The 22601-nt window shown below is 40.4% G+C and overlaps 1 protein-coding gene across 2 annotated transcripts in view; it reads right to left on the reverse strand.

The window, feature by feature from the left end:
• Positions 1-22116, reverse strand: part of AMPD3 (adenosine monophosphate deaminase 3) — a 32843-nt gene extending 10727 nt beyond the window's left edge. Inside the window, exons 1-10 of one of the 2 annotated variants that reach the window (XM_015630263.2) lie at positions 22013-22115; positions 19096-19321; positions 16458-16653; positions 15777-15942; positions 13461-13680; positions 10894-11023; positions 2907-3101; positions 2531-2662; positions 1474-1637; positions 193-319 (exon numbers count right to left, since the gene is read on the reverse strand). In XM_015630263.2, coding sequence (XP_015485749.1) covers positions 193-319; positions 1474-1637; positions 2531-2662; positions 2907-3101; positions 10894-11023; positions 13461-13680; positions 15777-15942; positions 16458-16653; positions 19096-19321; positions 22013-22034 — 1578 coding nt within the window. In that variant the 5' untranslated portion in view covers positions 22035-22115. Of the gene's footprint in view, positions 1-192; positions 320-1473; positions 1638-2530; positions 2663-2906; positions 3102-10893; positions 11024-13460; positions 13681-15776; positions 15943-16457; positions 16654-19095; positions 19322-22012 lie in introns of both variants that reach the window. The other variant, XM_015630264.2, reaches the window with a different exon arrangement.
• Positions 22117-22601: the final 485 nt, after the last annotated feature.

A 22601-nucleotide genomic window follows, 5' to 3' on the forward strand; every position in this document is an offset into this window, starting at 1 on the left:
CCTCATGCAGACTTGTACTAAATAATGTGTCAGGGCTTTGAAACAATAATAATACCAGCAATCTGTGGAGAAGATGGAAGTTTTTTTAATGTCTGGGAACAGCTGTGGACCAAAAAAAAAAAGGAAAAAGAAAAAAAAAGAAAAAAGGAGAAGATTCATTTCATGTGAGAAAGAAAACCCAAACATACTTACATATTTGAGGAATAGGTGCAATTCTTTGTGGTCTTTGGGATTGATTGTTGCTTCAAACAAAGGTACAAAGATGTTCTCCAACATCTTCCCAAAACTAGGCAGAATATTTTTAGACCTAAATATGTCACTGAAGGGGGAAAAATAGACATATTCTTTAATAAGCTTGCATTGTCCTTCACTTTCATATTTTCTGTTATTTGTGTACACTCTAAAGCTTCAGTTCCACCAAGATTCAGAAATTCAAAGTTTATGTCAGGGCAGATTGTCTTTGTGCTCTGTTTCCTGCACTGCCTGGCACTCTGCTTCATCCAGGATCTGCTGAAGCTCTCAAGTGCTCCAAAAATAGAGCCAGCATGCAGGGCTAGATGCTGCCTCAGAGCAGTGACCCTGTTCCTTACAGACATCCATGTACCAACAGGGGAGATGAGGAGCTCTTCTCATGAAAGATTCTGTTTCCTAAAGTTGTAACTACTCCAAATGAAAGTAGAATGCTGTGTTTTAGTGAGCCTTTCAGAAAAAAGGGATAGTGCTTCCATGTGCCACTTAGTGCATGACTTATTCAAAGTGCTGACTGTGCCATGCATGTAAGAAAATGCTTTGTAAGAAATCTAAGGAGAGAAACTTTCTCCCCAAGGAAAAGCACACTCTGGGGATATATGTGACTGTGACAGCTCCTTCTCTACTCATACTCCAACTGGGACACTTCAAAACATAAAGCTCAGCTATTAAATCTGACAAAATTATCATGGGAGACTGTATTGCAACACACAGTATTTGAAACAAAGAAATAAAGTCCCAAAGGATGCTTAAAAACTAAGAACTGATAAGGATTGAAGTTTGGAAATCATCAGTCTGGGTTGTTTCCAAGTTCACTGTCATTTAGTCACTAATCTTGATGATAACAGTTTGACAGAACATTTTCTAGTCTTTCATGGAATTCAGGAATTGATTTACTCTCATTACTAAATTGTATTTTAACTTGCCTTTGAATGCAGCTTGATTTCACCCAGTTGTAATTTTTTGGTTTCAATACCTTCAGACTTACAAATAATTCACAGTAGTTTTGAATAGCTTCATAAAGAGTAGATTCAATCCCCATCTCCTGTCTTCCACCCCCAGACTGTCAGGAAAACTGCACCAATGGTCAAAAATAAACCTCCCAAGCTACTGCTTATAAATAGAACTACAGGACAGCTAATAAGCCATCTAAATATTATCAGAAATTAAGTCACTGGTATGATTTCAAACTATTAAGATTACCAAGAGCTCCTGATTACTTACTAGATTCTGGGAACCTGAATTATCCAGCGCATATTAGGGGAATAAACTTTATGCTTAATGAACCATTTTGCCAAGTTCAGCCATTCATCTGGAGACCGTCCATAAATGGATAAGCGGGGTTCTGTGTACTGGTACTTACTTTCTTCTAGTTCACGGGCTACTTCCTAGTAAGTAATAAATATATTTGCTTTAATATGGACACTAAGATCATTTACAGCTAAAAATATATTTATCATTGCATTTTTCTCAGAGCAGACATAACTGTATTGGTACCCTTTAAAGATAAAGGGAATCTCTTGAATTTCAATTCATTGTTTTATTTTAAGCATCTAAATATTCTACTAGCAAGCTAGCTCAAATATCATGTGAGTATAAGTTAACTGTACATATAATTGGGAATAACTCTAACACCTCCTTTTAGAGGACAATGTTCTTGTGCAGTCATTACTAACACCTTTGTCAGACCTACATTTAAGACTGATAAATCAGAATTAGACTATTTAAACTACAGCAAATGTCTACATAAAATATGTAGAACAATGGAGAATCTGACCCAGAATCTGTGGTAGTAAGCAATTTTATGGCAATTAATTTTAGACAATACTTCTGTATATTCAAGAAGAGCTGACCTCTACTACATCATAAAAACCATTAATTTTTTTGTTCTAGGAAATTAATTTGAAGCCTGTACAGATGCAGATTTATGCAGAGGCACTTATTTAGCTCCTCCTTCCCTAACAACTACCAGTAGCCAACTAAATCCTAAGAAAATATTAAACCAGTGAATTGACCCTCAGCTGCTCTCCATCAGTTTAAAACTACCCACAACTCAGCTTTGAATTCATACATAGCTTTTGTGTATGTTTCTAACTCATAAAATTATTCAGAAAGCAGCAGGGGCTGGCTTAGAAGAGGTTTTCCTCTGAGGAATTGCTGGAGCAAGCCCAATACTTGGAATCACTTAAACATAGTGTTTGGTCTGTATAAAATTATGACATGACAAACCTATTACAAACCTTCATTTCTCTACAGCTGGAAAAGCTTGAAACTTATTTACCTTGACCATACGAGCAAAATATTCACCACCAATATAGTTCTCAGTCTTCAAATACAAGTCCCTCAGCTCACTGGCACCAACTGGATTGTACTTGGAATTGAATTTGTCAAATCGATGGAATGTTTGACGTCCCTGGAGGAGGAAAAAAACCAAATAACTGTAGTTTTAAGAACACACAATAGTTCATAAACTAAACTGCCTAGCATTAAAAGGCACAGAAAAGAAAAATTCTGTGATAACTTCTTTCAAATGTGCACTGTAATGCATGAAGTCAAATTCTGATTGAGTAAGTTATCATGCAAACATTGTAGAAACAAGAATTTCGCACTTGGAAAACAGCTTTTTCCCATTTGTTTTATCTTTGTACTAGACTTACTGCATGGACATCCAAAGAGTCTACAGTGAGGTCATAGGGGTCCATGTGAAGGCTTTCAAAGACTTGCTTTAAAGTCATCTTCTTGCCTTTTTTCTCTACAACAATCCTGTCAGGCTCTGTTTGATAGGTGTGCTTAATAAACCTCAGTAAGTGCTTCTGGTTCATGCAGGCAGCAGCATGGATGTGAGTGTCAACCTGAAACCAAAAGGTTATTTATGTTCATCATCCACCTTCATAAACTTAATTAGCAAAGTATCTATGTCACTGACAACAGGGACTAAAGCCTTCTAAAATATTCCTTTAGTAACAAATGGATTAGTGCCTAAGCAAATCAAAATGTTTCAGAACCCTGAGATTTTGATTTTGGTAGAATTATTCAATAAGCAGACTGTAAGTAAAGTAGCCCTCAATTAGTAGCTTCCTATTCAATAGGAAAATTCTCAACAAGATGCATTCTAAGTGCCAATCACTGACCCTGGGTTCAGATTAAATTTGACACTTCCTTAAAGGACACTGATCCCTTAATATCCTTTTACTTCATTAATGAATCAACAATGTCTCTCCAGTTAGAGACTGTGGTTATAACTATTCTCACTGACTAAAGAGACTTGGAATTCTCAGGCATTTCCAAAAGCAGAATTTATTTTTGTATTTCAAACATATGAAACGTCTTAGGCCACTAGAACTGAAGAATATACATGTGAGATTTTTGTCACCATTTTTTCTAAGTTTAACTATAATACAGCAACTCATAATGCTGACAGACTTTTCAGATCCCTTTTCTTAGATCTCTTCACACACTAAGGGAAGTGCAAATTCACAGAAGGGCTGAGAGTACTCCTTCAGGTTTTGCTGGGAAAAAAAAAAAAGTATTGACAAGAAACAAATTATTTCCACAGGTCTGCTTTGCTTTTGCTCAGAAGCTTGCACTGCTACCTGAACAGCCTCTATTGGGACACAATCCAAAGAAACAACTCACAGGGTCTGGGGGGCTGGTTGTCATGTGAGTTTTCTCTGTGTAAGTCCTTAGTAACAGTAAAAGAACTTCTCAAATAAACCAAATACTCTGATAAACCAGCTATAAGGAGCCACTGAACCTAAATGGCTGAAAGGACTCATCCAGGTCTCCTCTGTGCAGGAAACTGCAAACACGGACAGGTACAAAATGAGCCCAATGCATTCCCCTTTGTGCAGTGAATGCAGTTTCACATTCCACCAACAGAACTAATCAACATCCTTATCTGATTTTAAGGATCAGTAAGAAACACATCACAGAGCACACAAATAAGCCACCTTCCTGCAGTGTAAACCTGGCTTTATGCCATGGCATCCAGGCCACAGGAATGCCACTGCTTCACTTGGCACCTGAAGTCATTTTATGTGTATGTTATATATACAAAAGTTCTTGCAGATTCTCCCTGTGAATACCAGTAGCATAAATAAAGACCAGGATATAAAACTGAATGCTAAACACATCTAATCATTGCCTAATTCAAATATACCAGACACATTAAAGCTAAATGAAAAAGCAAGGAACATATTGCTGTCTCAAAGTACTGAGCATAAAATACATTATTAATGCACAGGAAACAAGGCTGTGTATAAACAGTAAACACACCTCCACACAATGTATTCTCACCCTCCTCAGAGCACTTGTATAGATATTTGAGCCCAAGTGCATTTTATACATGTGCTTACTCAGGTTAAGAAACATTCTCTGGCTTAGGCACAAATGTTGTTTACTGTAAACTCTTCCTGGAACAATGAAATACTACTAGGCTTGGTCAACTTGTACAGGAGAGTGGAACAACAATCCACAGATGTCCTATAGGCTCTAAATGCTAATGAAAAGCAAGTCATAAGCAGAGAATACAGGTGTAGGGACCTTGAATAAGTGTAGTTTATTGAATTTCAGCATGCAGTGGTTCTAATAGTGGCTCAGCTACTGGAATTAATGAGTCTTAGAACAAAACAAGACACAGCACTTCCTCTTTATGTAAATCAACATGAATTCAGTGCTGTTAGGAGGGGAAGGATGGAAAGCAAGGAGGCTTTTTGTTTCTTTTGTCTGCTTGTGTGCAAAGATCATATTGCTTTTACAATCCTGCTTCCTGTTGAGAAATAATTCTCTGGAGTGTGCCTTTGCTGTTCATTGAGCTCCTGTGACATCTCCAGTCCCCACAAACACATCACACACAGCCCTACAGCTGAGCTAACCACAGTAGGTTTATTCTGAGAACAAAGATCCTTCTAGAATCTCCTTCATGTTTTTTTCCAGAGAATATTCACTACTTTAGCTACCTTTTTTTTACTAACCAGTATAATTTGACCTTTGAGCAAGCAGCAACTTCAGTAACAGAAACTCATAAAAGATTCAAGTCTAAAGTCATAAGAGTATCACAGCTTTTCTTCATTATTGTTTTTTAGCATAAATGCAACTTTATGCAAGGTTTTAAGGACTTGAGCTTTGAGCTACCCTAACAGAGTGTATGCTCTTGTACATTTTTACCAGGCAGGGTGCAATCCTAACTAAATGAAATATCTGAACACAGAACCCTTATACAGAGCTTAGGTGGACTGATTTGGTTAGGCAGATTATTGTCATTATTGTTGTTATTATTATGTGAAATGTCATCATGCTATAATACTGTTACTAATTTTATTGTTAATTATTACAAAAGGCTTCTACTAAAACAATTTGAACAGACTGAATTCATATAAGGGTGACAAAATCCCCCCTTTGCCTCCTTCCTCCCCACCAAAAAAGACAAAGCCAGTTTGAGATGTTACTATTTTGTTCTTCATACAATACATGAAATAAGCTGATGCTTTTCTGGACCATGAGTAACACACTCTTACCACATGGTTTATCTGTTTCTATTTGCAAACATTCTCCTTGCATTTTCAAACTCACTATAGTGCCATTCCAGCCCAGTTTCTCCTTAGTGGAAAAAAACCTCCAGCTGCATTTCCTTAACCAGATTTCCTGCATATTGTCCCCTCCCCCAGCAGAAAACCTTTCACTCAAGGTCACATTAGTCTTCAATGGAAAGAAAAAGAGAATGACTGACAGAAGCCTGTCTTGGGACACAATATTACACCTTCAGTGAACCCACCCTTTTAACAAATGGAAACAGTTGTTTACACAAAGGTTAAATTCTCGTAATTCCATCATTCAAGAGATGGTGGACATGAGCCTCATTGCACTTAAAAGATAGTAGAATTCCCTTCACTCAGCAAATCTCCATGTAACAAAGCCAGGCTTTCTTTTCTGCAGATTCCTAGTTCAGACTATTCCATTCCCTTCCTCGCTGACCTGACCACTCTGTGCTTCTCTCTGCAGGCTTTGGGGTGAAATCTTGTCCTTCTCAGGCAAGGTGGTTACATCTGTGTACAACTCACAGCTTGAAGGAGCTCCCACTGCCCTCCACATCTAACCAGCACAAGCCTCCCTCAACCACTCTGCCTCCTCCCTTATCTTCCTGCATTCCTTCTCTTTCCTTCCACTGTCACTCAGATCCCCACAAAACCCCCATCTCAAATCTGTTTTATGGATGCTTATCTGTGCATATCACAGACAGTGCTGCACATGAGCTAGATTCAGAGTGATAAATGATAAAAACAGCAAGAAATGCCAAGGCCAGCCCTTTTAGTAACACTGAACTTTTCCAGGGCATGGATTAGTTGTATCCACAGTTCTAAACTGCCACATTCTCTAAACACATTAACTTGTAAATACTTCTAACCCAACAGCTATGGGCTGCATGATCCTCTGCAGGCTTTACTTCAGTGCTGGATTGAAGGGAAATCATTCCTCATCCCACTGCTAGATTCTCTGCTCATCAATACATTCATATTGCATCAGCTTTTCTGATAGGATGCAAAGCTTTATACAGTGTGATTGATTTTCTCCCTGCAGTTCTTTAACAGGCATGAGAGGCAGAGGCACAAAATGCTCTGTCCTCAAGTAGTGCAGGAATGCTCCTGGCAGCAGAAATAGTCCCTAGAGCTGTGCAGAGCTCCTTGGGAGCTTGTCTAATTCATATTTATGCCATGCAGAGCAACCCAGAAACCAGGAGAGATGACAAGAGAATCCCTGCATATCCAGCTTCCTGTTTGGCTGCAGAATCCAACCCAAGCATCTGTATTCACACAAATACAGAAATAAAGAGAAAATCTCTTGTTCTGTTCTTTTAATTACTAAAAGAAAGGAGAGAGGAAAAGCTTTCTTTATGGTCTCTATAGAAACATTATAATGATTGATGCCTTTACACCTGATCGTATTTTGCACTCACTTGCAAGACCGAGGGTAGAGACAAGAATTTGTCTCAGCATCTCTGCAAGGCAGGAGGGGAGAAGCAGCACTCAGAGCTCTGAAAGCACAACAGCCAGCTCTGCTGCCAGTTAACAGTGGCAAGACACCATCCCATGTCATGCCGAAGGGGCATTCCCTTTGGATCTGATGCTAACCCATAAGTCTTCCCCATTCACTGTCATTTTGGTTTAGATGATTAAACTATTTCATCACCAAAGTCAGTTAAGTAGCTACTGGAGGAAACAAAAGAAACATTAAAAAAAAAAAAAAAGCTAACTTAGAATGAATCAAAGCTCAGAGAAGTTAAGGTACAGGTTCACCCTTCACTCACAAGCCTTATAATCAAATGTTTAAAAAGCAGATATCTACTAATTTCATTTAGTATTTTGTGAGATCTATAGGATTTAGTAGCATTTAACCCTACTCTAACTTTCCTTCTTGCCAGTACAGCCAGTGGTATTTCAACTCTGTGGTTTAAAAAAACATCTAGAATTTACTTCTGTTTTGTCTAACCAATAATTAAAAAAAATAACAATTCAGTTCCAATGCACTCATGCAACAGATGTCACAGCAGCAGCCAGCTCTTGCAGTGGAGCATTCAGCAGGGCTGTGAATGCAGGAACTGCATTCTCCCATGCACAGCTCCCCACACAAGGTTGGGCACCTGCACTAGTGAGCCTGCAGGCAGGAGAATGTGATGAGATGATCCTCACTGCTAGGACATAACCTCAGGTCTGGTTTGCTGACACACTGAAATGCTGGCTACAGAAAGAAAGAATATCCAAAGAGGCTTAGGCTGTGATTTTTTTGTCATCTTTAGAAACTGTATCAAAGCTATTTGCAGTGAAGGACACCTGCCAATTCAGTACATGGATATCCATTACAAAGGTAGCAAATAATGTTTGGTAAAAAAAATCTCTTGGCTTCACCTCAAAAAAAAAATTAAAAAATCAACTGTTTGTTCCAAATTATCTGAGGCTGTTTGTACAGAAGTCTACAGCAAGCCCTTCTCAAACAAACCTCATAAATAGGACAAGACAGCCTGGTACACAAAGGTTAAAACTTAGTTCTGAGTTTGTGTACCACAGAGTTAAACTCCTGTTCCTAAATTTCATTCTTCATGCAGTGTCATGTGAGAAATGTGTGTTGCCTGCACTTTGCTGTGCATCAGCTGGAGGACGTGAGGAATCCTGCTGATGGCAGACTCAAGAGTCTCCTCTAAAGTTAGTGTTTTCCTCACAGACAGTTGTTCACCTCCTGTGGAGAGCCAAGGGGAGCCAGCCATGCTGTCTTACCACCTGTGGATTCCTGTCTGTCTAGAGAAATACCTGTGTCCTTAGCAAAGGGCAATTTTCCAGGTCCAGCTTGATCAGTGCAAAACATATCTTGGGATGCATTCCAGTTCAGTTCAATATATAAACATGCATGTCCCTTATTTAAGATGAGCTTTATCCTGTGATTTAAGAACTAGATGATCTCATTGGAGGAGAACTCCTAGTAAATCAGGAAAAAAGTGGGGAAGGGGGCAGGAGACAGGGGAAAACCAGTAATGTTTGGTTGTCATGCTAACAATTAATCCTGGCCAACTTTCTACTGTACCTTTCTAAATGCAGCAATACATGTTCACTGACTGACCTTACCACTACATTCATATCTGTTCTAATTTTGGCATTTTCCATCCATCACTTTGGCTCTTTCATACAAGCAGATTGTACCAGGACCTTCACACTTGTGTCTGAGGGATGTGATACACAACTTCACCAAGTGCCCTTTGGGAAGGTGAATCCTGTTCCCTGTGAGCAGTAAGCACTCAGAATTGACAGAGAGGCATCCCAAAAACACAGGCTGAGAAGGGTGGCTTTCTTTCAAATGCTTCACTGCTGATACTGTTATTAGCAAGGAAGCACTTCAGGGAAGTTACAGTTCCAAGCACTGCTGGGGTTAGCAAGATACAGAAAACAAGATTATCTGAGGGCTTACAGGAATTGTGTCTACAATGCAGTTTACTTTCCAGAGTGCTTCAGAAAAATACTACTTGTGAGCCTGCTTCATAAAAATACTTTAAGCAAGATTAACTCTGTGCAGCAAGAATTTTTCAAGCAGTACCTGGCAATAGGGATGGTCTCTGGCAGAGAAGAACAGGTTGGTTCCTCCTCTCTGGAACGTGCTTATTTCCAGAGGGGAAGCAATACACATTTTGTGCTTTTGAACAACATGAATCCTTTTGCAGAGTGGCTTATTCAACAGCAGGTAATTAAAAAATAATTAAGATATGCCCAGAGACATTGAACATTTGCTTTTAGATCAAAAGCTGAACTTAGCAAGTACAATCCTGTTAATAACAACTCCTCAGTAATCAGACTGATTGTGCTAGTCACCCGACCCACACCTCTGCACGTCTCAGTCACTGTGTGTTTTATTATTGAAGTCTCTGTCAGCTGCTGAAGTGTTTTCACTGAATGTGGCACATAGCAAACATCTTTCCAGGGTTATGCAAGAAAACTGTCAGGTTGGGAGCTGAGTCTCTGCCACTTGAGTGAATTAGCTGACAGATTCCTCCCATTCCCGTTTAGCAGTCAGAAGGGTGAAATCCACAAGAACTTACCTGACAGCTCATCTGCCTCCACCCTCCTGGAAAAGCATTCACAGCTTTTACAGAGGGATAGTTTATTACCACAATGGTAGCCAGCAAACACACTGGGCATTATAGGGAAAAGCCAAGAGGACTTTTTGATGAACTAGTGCTAACCAAAATGTAACAAGGAGGATTAGCAAACCCTGAAGTTACAAAATAAGGATTCTCTACCCGTTGCATAGAGAATGCAAAATGGACCTCAAGTGGTTAAAAACACCAGCAACAATTGTGAAGAAATCTCACTTATCAAAATGAAGCAGTAACTGCAGTAACTTCCTCTCCACTTCAGGAAAGGGAAGCAAATGAAACAGCCTAACACTGTTGCTTCCACACTTTGAAGAGAACACAGCTCCCTTAGGTGTGAATATGGCAGGAAATTAAATCAGCTCCTTGATTCCCCTACCTTTCTCCTAATTATAGCCCAGTGTATCTCAGAGGGAGCCAGGACTACAACTCAGATAATCTTTTTACTTAATATATCACAGACTTTTTTTACCAGATACTGATGGCAGCATGAACCCTCAGCTTAGTTTCTGTGGGAGGTCTCTTGACATGTATTTAAACATCCATTTTCAATATGAAATGCAATTATAATCTAAAATCTATACAGCTGTTCCTACTACAGTCTAGTAGGCTGTACCTACATGAAAGCAGAAAAATGCACTTGAATGTCTTTGAGTTCATTAAAATTAATTAAACCTCCATATGGATATTTTTAATTCATAATCCAAGAGAGCTTCATTTGATTAACTCTGTTTCACTCCTTGAAAGCAATCCACACACAATTAAGCCCCTTTGATTCTGAATAAGTAAACAATTTAGTTTAGCATAATCCAATTAACCCACGCACATTCAAGTTAATTTTCCTGGAGAGCTCCCATGTAGAAAAACATTACCATTCTTAAAATAACTTAATTCAGTTGAGTGGAATGCACACACTACTTCATGCATATCATCTACACCTCCCATAAGAAAAACAAAACTGCTGGAACTCCTACTAAAAACAGCATCATGCCTTTAATCCTTCTCACACTTACCTTTCTCACATTATAGAAGTCTCGATGGGGATTACTCTTTAGTTCTTTAAATTCTGACATTTCGTTTAACATCTCGTGTAAGCTAAATTTAGATTCTAAAAAGTTAAGCCTCCGATGACAATATGTTTTTCTGTAAAAGAAAACAAAAATTAATTGTAACTTAGAACTAGCTGTAGTTCAAATTCATAAAGAACATCAAAGTTTTCACAGTAAAAACAAAGTTGGGGCATTTTATGAGGTCCAAGACAAATCCATTTTTATCCTACTGGTTAACAAATATGTAAGCCAATTTCAGACCAAAGTTGTTAGTGAAATCTCAAACAGAACTCAACCATTTTATGTCCTTCAACTTGTCCATCACTATACTTGTGCATAAACTGCAGTCCTTTCAGTAATAATGACCAAAGCATGAAACCTATAATCAAATGTGAGGTCAATTGCAACTTCTCTAAAATGGTACCTCCAACAGAACAATCTTCTCATATATAACAGAAACAACTTGTCATCCAGCCTTACTCATTATGAATTTTTTATAAAAATCCTCCAAATTTATTTGCTTTTTCAGTCAAATGTGAGAAGCCAAGAAAAGATCCAATATGCTTTCATTTTTCATGCTCTGAGAACACATATATTGTGTAGAAATATTTTTTTCCAAAATAATTTCTTGTACCCTTTTTAGAAAATATGCTTTTTTGCTCCTGCTTGCCTACTCAGAGCTTCATCTTCACTTTCATCTTCTGTCATGTTTCTCCTATTTTTAACCAATGACATGGTTTTTCTCTTCACCATCTGTCAATTCTTATTGACTCCACAATATTTTGGTACCACTGTTAATGTAATAGCCTTCTTTTTCCTGCTCTATTGTTGCCAATCTCTCCTCAATAGGACACAAATCCCATTATGGTTTTGGAAGTCTGTTTCAAACCCAGTCTCACAGAATCCAATACTGATCAAGACCTGTTTCCCCACTGCAGGAAGCCTGTTGGGTCTACTGTTATCCAAAAGGCCACAAGCCTGAGGAGTAGGGATGAGATTCCATCAGTTTACCAACAGCAAAGATTAAAGAACAGTGACTCTTCATCCCTGAGCAGCCCCACATGTGATGGGCATAAATGACAGGAAAGCACTTGCTGCAAACAGGGAAACAATAACAAAAGGAGAGCTTATGCAACAGAATTATGGGAAAGACCTCTTACTTTTGGGTTGTGCACATTTATCAGGGAGTGTGGATGAGCCTGCAAAAGCTTCCTCTGAAGTAGTGAAAGGAAAAGGTAACCTACATTCACCAAGGTGCCGAGTGTTCTAACTTGTCCTACCACAACTTGTCCTACCTACCCTCTTACTTAGGGCTTCCTGTTACAACTGTGAGGTCTGAGGTTTAAGAGAAAACTGCAAAAGGGGCTTCAGCATGATGCTTGTTTCTAGTTTTCCTCCTCGTCCTTTTATCTTCTCATTATCTGTCTTGGAATATAACGCACTGCAACTGGAATGCATTTGCCCACTGCTGACTGTAACCAAAGCCTGCTCAAGCTGGCACTGATTTGGAGCTGATAACACTGGCAGAAGCACAGGAGTTGTCTCCTGAGAAAGGGCTTAGGGAATGGGCCAGGCTGGTTCTGCCACTGTCCCTGCAGGAGGGAGACAGACTGACATACCTGTGAGACAGACACACAGGGGAAAGAGTGCACCAGGTGGGGCTAACTGGGCACAGTGACAGTGGTGATCTCTCCCAGGCAGGAGGACCAGCAATGCAGTGCTGGCACACAGGGCAAATAGCTTGGAACAGCTCAGGTTCCTGCTTAGTTCCATCCTAGAGTGCATTCTTTTCCTTTCCTGGTGTGGAAGCCATGAGAGATGGTGTTGTTTCCAGCCCTCAGCTAGGAAGTTAAAACTGGATGCACATACTTTTATCATGCACTAGGCAAGGAGATTGCTTTGTTATGAGTGTCACTGACTCTACTAGAGTTGTTACATTTCTAGTTTTTAGAGACTTCACAATAATTTGGTGGTTCTGGGAAATTTCAGACTCACTTTGATTGTGCATGGGTTAGTTTTGCAGCATATGAGCAGTTAATTAACATCTGGAACAAATCAGACAATATTTATGTTGCTGAGCTAATCTGTTTGCTCTGCATATGCAGGGTTTCTCTTCATGCAACCAGAGCAGAATAGACATGAAGGAATTTTGGACAACTGTTCAAAAACCTCAGGTTCAGCATAGGCCAAAACAAATTTTTTTTAAAAAAAAGGTTCAAGTTTCAGTTCTCATGCTTCAAGAAGTTTGGTCAGATTTGACTTGAATGTAAACATTTGGCCAATCCCTTGATTTTTTCTGTTAACCTCTTTTTTGCCATGGTTGATGCTAAGATACCAAAGAAATGAAAGGTAGCCATAGGTGGCATTGAATTTTTTTCCTTTTTAAGATTTTCCATAATGCATTAATGCTTGAGAAAGGCAAAACAAACACTACTATAGAATTGGTATGCTGAGGAATTAAATATCAAAGAAGTACTAAGCCATTTAAACAGCAGCCTGAAGGGGCAGAGAGTAACAAAAGGGGAACATACGTTGGGCCATCTGCAATTAGAGCGAGAACGTGGCTCAGGTCAAGGGTGTAGGTCTGCAGGTCAGGATATGGCAAACTCCGAGGCTCATTGAGCTCCATCATCTCTTTGTTGTCATAAACAAAGGGGATGCCACCTTTCAGCTTGATGACATAATCCAAATTGTCTGGAGCATCATCGAGATTATAAGGATCTTGATTTTCTTCTGGGGGTGAATGGAAATCTGAAAGCAAATTTGCATTACAGTTAGAAGAAATAACTTACACAAAAGGCAAAATCAGTACAAAAAGAACTTTCTGCTTCTGCAAAGCTTAATTTCTAACACGTCTCAGTACTTTCATTAAAATCCCATTCAGTTACTATAAAAGATCTGCTGTTACAACAAAGCTTTATTCTCAGGCTTTAGTTGCAGCCCCTCTCTAAATTAAGTGCCTACCTTAATTCAAAAGTTATATGTTATTAGTTAGAGTTCTCTGAACCAATGCATACAGATTTAATCATATTCTTTATTATTGTGTGTTGGAATAAGTTTAAAAATGTGCTTGCAGAACTATTTAAATTAGGATGGTTGAAATACAGCTGAGATTTTTCAACAGTAAAATAGTTGTTGACTTCATACCCACCTTCATTATTTTCTTTTCACCTTCTGACTTGTAGCAATTTTGAAAGTTCATATTTAAGCATAGAATTAGTTGGTTTTGTTGTGTTTTGTTTGGAGTTTTTTACTTTGTGAGGGATGGTTTGTTTATGTATGGTTTTCTATGGTGATGGTTTTGTTTGAGGTTTTTTTAATAAAATATTATTTTAACTTTTTTTTTTTATATAGAAGCAAGAAGCACAGAAGCCGAAGATAGTACAACACAAATCCAGTTTATCCCTTGGCCTTCTAATCATGAACAAAATCAAAAAGTACCAGAAGCACAGATGGGATTTGTTCAGTATAGTTTTGTAAAGCCTTTAAAAAGTTATGAAGTTTTTTCCTAATAATCAAGTAATCAAACACACATCTAGGAGATTTAGCTCATGTGAACACTCAAACATTGTCAATCCTGCTATGAACAGCCATCACTTCTTTCACAATATCTCACTAATGCAACCAGCACAAAGTGTCCTGACTACATTTATGTCAGCTGAACTTCATTCTTTGGCTCAGTCTTATCAGAGATTTCTTCTTTTACCTGTTCAGTTAAGCCATGACAGAAAAGTAATTACCAGTCCTTTTATTCACCTAGAGCACCTGAATGTATGTTATAAACTGATATCATCCTTATCTCTAATATTCATAACTATCTAGATCAAACTTGTGCTAATTCAGACATTGTGTAATGAGATTTCATTTTTTGTGTCATAATCATAAAAGTTAAAATCATAACTGTAAGAAAGTTATTAACCTAATAATAGCTTGCAGACATCTCCCTGGCAGCTGTTCCAAAATATCTTCCCTGTCTTGAATATTCAGTATACTGTCCTCTTCACACTCTTCTTGGAAAACAAACACTTGAAAACATATTTAGTCACCCTCTTTCAACCACTAAGCCAGAGGGTAATTGATTTAAAAAGTCACATCAAGGCTGAAAATAGGTTGTCAGCAACATGGATACATCTCTAGTGGGCCATCTGTACAGACCAAAGGTTGCTCCTCACAGCCCAATCCAGAAATGAACAGTGCAAACAGTTTAATGCACAAGCAGAGCTTTCAAGACACAACCCACCTAAGAGACAAAAATAATTTGTGACACACATTGTGGGGGAATATGTTCAACCTAATAAGCCTTGTTGAGAGATCAGTTTATTTACCCAGGCAGAATGCCCAACAAATATGACTTTGCAGCTTCCAGTCTTGACCTGGCAAGTGTGGCCTGTCTGTGAAATTCCTGACTCAGGGCTTGCTAACTGGCATGTCTGTATCAGGCTTCAATTTATGATGTAGATGAGCTCATCACTCCTTTTAGTTCCCTATGCCAAGATGAGGGGAAATGACTTCACTTTAAACCACAGCCATACAGCTTTTTCCTGGGGGAGCACAAGTATGCTACTTTATGTCCCATTTGCTTAGGAAATAAAGTAATCAATGAGAGCCTAGACTTGGTTTTTAGGTTTTGACAGCTGCAAAGCTCCAAATTAGATGCAGGATTTATAACTTAGGCCTGTCAGTGACTCCCCACTCAATAACAGAATAAATTACAAAGACAGTCAGAAGAGATCATCACGAAAATACAACTTCCCTTTACTACAGTACCGCATGGGTTTAGTTCTGTATTTTAAAATAATGTTGAAGTTTTTTAGAATGCAATGGAATATTTTTAAAAGGATATTCACCTGGGTACACCTCATCTTCAACCTTCCATTTCTGATCCCGCATGCTGCACAGGTACTGAGATGTTGTTCTCGGGAAGCGATGGTAAGCAAGGCGCGAGTACTTCTCTCGGATAAGAAGAGCCTTCACCAGGCTCTTGGCAGCTTGTTCATAGTCATCAACTGTAACCTGGAAGGAAAACCTGGATAAAATACTGGAAAAAATAGCAGTTCTAGCAACAAACCAAATCCACACCAGTAACAAGGAGACTGAATTTCCAGAAATAGAAGTGTGTGGGGCTTGACCATAAGGATCTAACCCAAGGAGTCAGGAAGGCAGTGACAGAAGCAGAATCCAAACACAATATAAAAAACACACAAATATTTTAATCTTAACATATATTGCCTGTTAATTGAACATCTGATGATGTTTTTAGCTAATAAATAGTATATATAACAACCTTACCTTGACTTCTAACTGTTTAACAAATCACTGTATTCACAAAGCAATTTAGAGTTTGTTGCAGAGAACACACTGGAACATTCTCTGAAAGCTGTGTATTACTTCTGTGGTATTCTTAAGAATAAGAATGTGCAGTGCTGGTACAACTAACACCCATATTGGCATTTAACACTTCATGTGCACATATGGGACCTTTTTTACACCCTCTAGATACCAAAAGTGGGAAAACAATAGTTTCTTACCCCTGCACAGTAGTCCCCACTAATTGAAACTCTCTGAAACTCTGGTACATCATATGGCACTTGGACTGGCACAAAAGCACTTGGAAGAACTGGCGTTGCAGGAGACAGGACTGGATTGGCTGGTGGTGCTTTCCATTCCTGAGGTGGAATTTGTAATGACAAAGACTGGGATCTAATCATCTTGAAACTTTTCTTCCTAAAAATTCATGGTATAAAACATAAAATAAGCCATGGTATAAAACACTAAATACACTGGAAAACTGATTGCAACAAAGAAATCACCCCCTAGGAAATTTTAGAAATTAAATCTCTCATACCACAGAAAAAAATGCTGGTCAGAAAGTAATTGTGCTTTTGGCTTTTCTGTATTGACATTTCATATGATCTACACTACATACAATTGCACTTACCCTCTACACGAGTCCAATAAGCCATGATTTATTTACAATCACTCTAAGATGCCCTAAGGTTTTTGTTTCACTTCTCACAACTGCAGTTTCAGCAAGTGACTGTGCAGAAGGAAAACCTGATCACTGTGCTCACTTTAGTAAGAGTGGATTCTTACAGACCGACAGCATCAGAATTCGTGAAGGATCAGACAGAAACAAGTCAGTGTTACACACAGAAATTGTTGTAAGTTACCATGCTGTTACACACACTTCTCATTCTTCCCAAAACCTTCAAGACCTAAAACTCATCTAGTTGTCAGACGTCTAAGACTAGGCAACAGAATTTCACATACAGTCATTCAGTTCAACCTGTAAGGAAAAGGAGGAGCACCTAGTTATTCCTTAGGCAGTGCTTGATGAGACTTGAGCAGAAGGTTGATGTTGGTTATCAGAGTGATATCACAGCATGGCCTTGATACACAAGTCCATTCCTTCCTTCAGGTGGAACTCAAATTTAAAAATGTTGCCTTTTCTCATCAAAGCTGTGATAGATGTGTACCTCAGATAAACCAGCTAAAAAACAATGCTGTGTTTTCCAGTGAAGTAATTGTAATACCTCAAGTGGAGCTTTGGAATACCTCTGAAGATGGAATTCATTTTCCTTCTCAGTTCAAATGTGCTTAAATGTATTTTAAATATTTATATAGTATATAAATACTATGTTATAAGCTACCTGTGATATCAATTTCTTTTGCACTGAGGAAATAGTCCCTACTTTTAAAGTGTTAGTAAAAATAATTAAAAAAATAAAACGGAACACTGGAACATTCTCTGAAAGCTGTGTATTAATTCTGTGGTATTCTTAAGAATAAGAACGTGCAGTGCTGGTACAATTAACACCCAAATTTCATCTTCTAAAGTACTTGCAGCCACCTTGGAAATCAGCATAATTTTGAAAGGCAGTGTTTGATCAACTGTAAAGAGCACAAGCTGTACTTGTGTCACTGTCCCTGAAGTACACTTCAGTCCTGCAGGACAGGGATGAACACTTGTTCTGTTCCCACATGTAAACAAAATACCTATAATACCCCTTCCTGCAGTCAAACATGTACAAAACCTGCATTTGTTTTTGTGAGACAAATTTTCCAAATTAAAAGTGAAGCACTGGTTCAGGAGGAAATATATACCAAACATTTGTTTGGCTGGAAACATCTGGTTTTCCCTTCTGTGCCTGTTTATGTCTATGAATATGCCAACTGGGAAACTCACTTGCACAATTCCAAACCCAAAGTCTCAGCTTGTATCATCAGTGAGTCATACCTTAATTTAACTAAATTGACTCTTCTCCCTTCTGTTCCAGAAACATGATTCCAAGTGTTTCCCAACTGCCTGTCTGCAGCTAACCAGGTACATGTGTGTAGCTATCACTTTCAAAGGCTTTCTTGTCTGGCTGCTTTTTGAAGAGTCTGTACACGTCCAACCCATTTGGTGTCAGGCTGCTGCTGAGCTCATGTGACTCCAGAAACAGCCCAGCAGTCCTGTGAAGGCAAGACACTGGAACAGCCTGACATCAGGAGAAGGCTGCCTCTCTTAGGAAAAAAAACAATGAAAGAAAACCACAAACCAAAGCAAGTTTGCCTTCATTACAGCCATGGGTAAACCAAAGGTAGAATGCAATTTATTTTTTTTACTGTGCACTTTTATGGCTGACAGAGGTTAGATTCTATCTCTGTGATAAAGGAAACCTACAAATAACCTCATTATGCCAATACCACTTTTCACCTTACCCCTTGATCTTAACTATAAATTCATTGCTTTCATCTATTTTTGCAGAGACTAAAGGAAGTATCATGCCAAAGTAATTTTCTGTGTTAAATTTTTCTGTTTCTCTTAATGAAACGAGAAAAGGAGAGGGGGGGTGTTTCTTTTTCTGGCTCTTCTTACATTGAAGAGTCTTGGGGTTTTGTTAATTTCTACCCAGCTATGCTGTTTATTAAATTTACATAAGCAATATCTGTGCTATTGCTGGGAACACAGCTGAGACCACCTGACCAGTCCAAGCTCCCTGGGGCCCATCCCCATACCTCCTGCACAGGACAGAAGGACACCACAGGGGTGGCCCTGGTACCTGCTGCTGACCTTTCTCCTGAAGAACTAAGAGCCAGAACGCTGTTTGCCAGGTATTTCAATATTAACTCAAACTCATTTCAAAAACCATTTTCCACTAAGAAAGCAACTACAGAACAAACCTTTTAGCTGTTTCCACAGACTGCTGTTCTGCCAGCTCCTTCTGCAGCTCCCTCTCCTTGGCCTCCTTCTGCCCAATAGGGCAGTCTTCAGGCACGGTGAAGAGTGACAACGCATCTTTGCTGTCTTCTTCTCGCAGAACTTTGGCAAACACCTTCTCTGCCAGGAGCCGCACGTGCTCGTCCACCTCCGAAATGTTCAGCTTGGGAAACTGTCGGGGCATCTCGCCTGATGAGGAGCACAGTTGATAAAAGTTAGAGCTACAGGATGAGTGAAGATGTGCGAGAGATTTGGGGTTTTTCCATGGTATGCCTATCAAAATTCAGAGCTTGGAGCAAAGGCAGAAGAAAGTAGAACAGCTCTGCAGAATTTAAACTAGCGTGCAGTACACAAGAGCAGCTCTACTTTTGGAGCCATGCTAATCTGTGCATCAGGAACCTCTTGGTATACCCATAAAAATTCCTAAGGAATTTACATAGAGATTTACTAGGAGACTCCACTTACTTACACAGTCAGACAGACAATTATTTGTGACACAATGGATACTCAGCTGTGTGTCCTTGCACTGAACCTGGAAATCACATTGACTCAGTTGCTTGCCTACTTCCTTGCTCAGTGACTTCAAACCAACAGGCAAGTTAGAAAAGAAGCTTGCACACTTCTACCTCACCCCATCCTTTGCACAAATCAGAAAGTCACAGAACTGCTGGGAGGTGAAATAGTTGCACAACAGGCGCAAAGGTAGTATAGTTAACTCAGTGACACTTTTTTTCCATTTGTAGTGATTCATATCACATTTTTGAATGCATGTGGGAAGCAGATATGTTATGGACTTGCATTTCTACTTGGCATTTAAATATTACTTTTCAAAAATAATACGTTTTCTGTTTTAAATTTTTAAGCAGCTAGCCTTTCATCACAAAAATATTTCTGTTTTGTTCTAGCATCACTACTAAATTGCTGTCTTTATTGTTTCTTCTGTAGTTTCCTGGCTTTACTTTTATTCCATTTTCATACAATCCAGAACGTACATTTTAGCATAACTGGAAGCATTCCAGAGGGAAAAAGCACAGGGCTGATAAGCTACTGACCAGCATTATTTGTTGTGAACTATAAAGCTTTCTGAATGCCTTCAGTATGATGGAGTTTATAACAAATAAGATTAAATTCTTATTACATAAGTTAAAAATAGCTGCGAACATGTCACAGCAAATGGATCCAAGCACTGCCAGAATGTGAAGTCCGGGTCCAAAACTGGCATTTCAGAATCCTTTTTGGTCAGAAAAATGCAAAGGTATCTGGTGAGATAGCGTTCATTTAAATAACGACATAGCCTGGAAGTCAGCATGGAGCATGGCCGTTTTTTATCTCTCCAGGCACAACTTATCAGGGCCCCCATTACATTTTTTCTGTAGGCATGCTGCAGGTTTCACATGTTGATATGTGATCCTTTTGATACCTGATCCTGTTGTTTTCAGCCTAAAAGACTCTAATTAATGTCCACCTGTTTTCACAGTTGCTTTGAGAACAGTTTTGTTTTTATTCTAAAAGCAAACATAGTATGAAAAGGTGAGGAGACTTAAATTGGACCATTACGTGGCAATTTAGTGTTCCCCTACATTACTTTGCATTCTTACTGTATAAGAACCCCTTCACATCCCAATACAACAACACCTCTGGTTTTAAAGAGCTGTGGATCTGACTGTGCTGTTTTCAGCCTGAAGAGTATTTGTTTTACAATTAGAATTAAGTCTTCATAAAATCAAGCATAACTTGTAAAAAATTTAAAAAGACATACATGTTTAGCAGAATAATTCAGTGACAATGCACTACCATGTCTTAGCAGCATCCAAACTTAGGTTTGGTTTCTCAGTTTCACCCCCCAAGGAAACCATGGGAGTCTATCTCCTGACCTCAATGAACACAGTTGTCAGCAGCAGAGCCTGCCACATGTGCAGCTGCCAGCAGCAAGGGCCTTTTGGGCCACTTCAGCCAGGGAAAAACTCACTTTATTCTTACTCAACTACAGTAAGAGTGCTAACAATACTAGTACAATGTGAAATAATAATATCTTTTTCTGCTGAGCATTTTCCTAGTTTAAATTAACTTTCTCCTAGAGAACTGTGATCAGAAACAGAAAAGCAGTAAGAAACATGCTGCATGAGAAACCATGCTGTATTTTAAATCCTTACAATAAGATAGTGAAGAGACAGAAAGTACAGACAGAAGTACAATCCTTTACTGACACCAAAGTTTTTTTCTTTCTTACAGAACCCAAGCTCACATTCTCCACTCAAGCATGAGACACTAAGGCACAGAACAGTTTGAAATGTATGTTCACCCACATCACTGCTAGCTCATGGCACCAAAATGTGCCTAATAAACCTAAAATAGTGATGAGGCACCTCACGCAGTACTCGTGTGAGCTGTGCCATCCCAAATTGGAAGAGGCTCTTGTATCCAGTACCATTCAATTGAACTGCTGTCCTCTGCCCAAGGTGAGCAACAACTAGACATTTTAACGGGATGGGGAAGGCTATGAATGTCACCCAGTAAAAGCTCTTTTCCTAAATATCTCGATCTAATAGAAAGGTTGGCTGCTCTTTAGGTCTGCGCCTTTGCAGAAGGAAGCTATTTCTCTTGAAACAGGCTGCACTTAAAATAAAAATAATAATAGATGTAACGATTACTTAAAAAGCAGTTATCGATCAGGCATTTAACGGTCTTGAATCTATTCGGAGCACATGCCGTGAAAGCCAGAGCCGCGCCGAGCCCCGCGGATGCCCGGCGGGCAGCGCCGCATCCCAGCGCCGCGAGCAGGTGGGGCCGGGCCCGCGGGCGCTGCCGCCGCAGGAGCCCCGCACGGCTCCGGCCCAAGGTCACCGCCAGCGCCCCGGGCCGGCCCGGCGCGGCACTTACCGAGCGCCCCGGGGAGAGCCATGCCGGGGCAGGGCCGGGCCGCCGCCGGCCGGAGAGACGCTGCCCGGAGCCGCCGGCGGAGGAGGCGGCGGCGGCGTGGGGAGGAGCCGCTCCCGCCGGCTGCCGCCGCTCCCCGCTGCCGCATCCACCCGCCGGCCGCCCGGTACCGCAGTACCGCAGTGCCGCGCCGCCCCTGCCCGGCCCTTTATGGCCCGCGGGCGGCGGAGCCCGCTCGTCGCGCCCCCGGCCCCGCCGGGCGGCCCCCGGGGCGGCTGCATCGTGGCCGGGGCGGCTCCGCGGCGGGCGGGGGGCGCAGCCCTCAGGGCGGCCGGCGCTGCCGTCCCGGGGCCGCGGCGCTGCGGGCGCGGCTGCACCTGTGGCGGGGCGCGGGCGGCGCCTCCCCCGCGAGGCCGCGGCCTCAGCGGCAGCCGGAGCAACGGGGAAATGTAGCCCCTTCCCCTTCCCCTTCGGCGGCTGGAAGGCAGAAGTCGCGCTGTCACATGGCCCCCGGCCGGCGCGGCAGGCAGGCAGGCAGGGAAGGCGGGGAGGGAGCCCAGCCCCACCTGGATTCGCCTCAGCGGTGCCGCCT

This window comes from Parus major, chromosome 5 (assembly GCF_001522545.3).
Source record: "Parus major isolate Abel chromosome 5, Parus_major1.1, whole genome shotgun sequence".
Classification (NCBI taxonomy): domain Eukaryota; kingdom Metazoa; phylum Chordata; class Aves; order Passeriformes; family Paridae; genus Parus; species Parus major.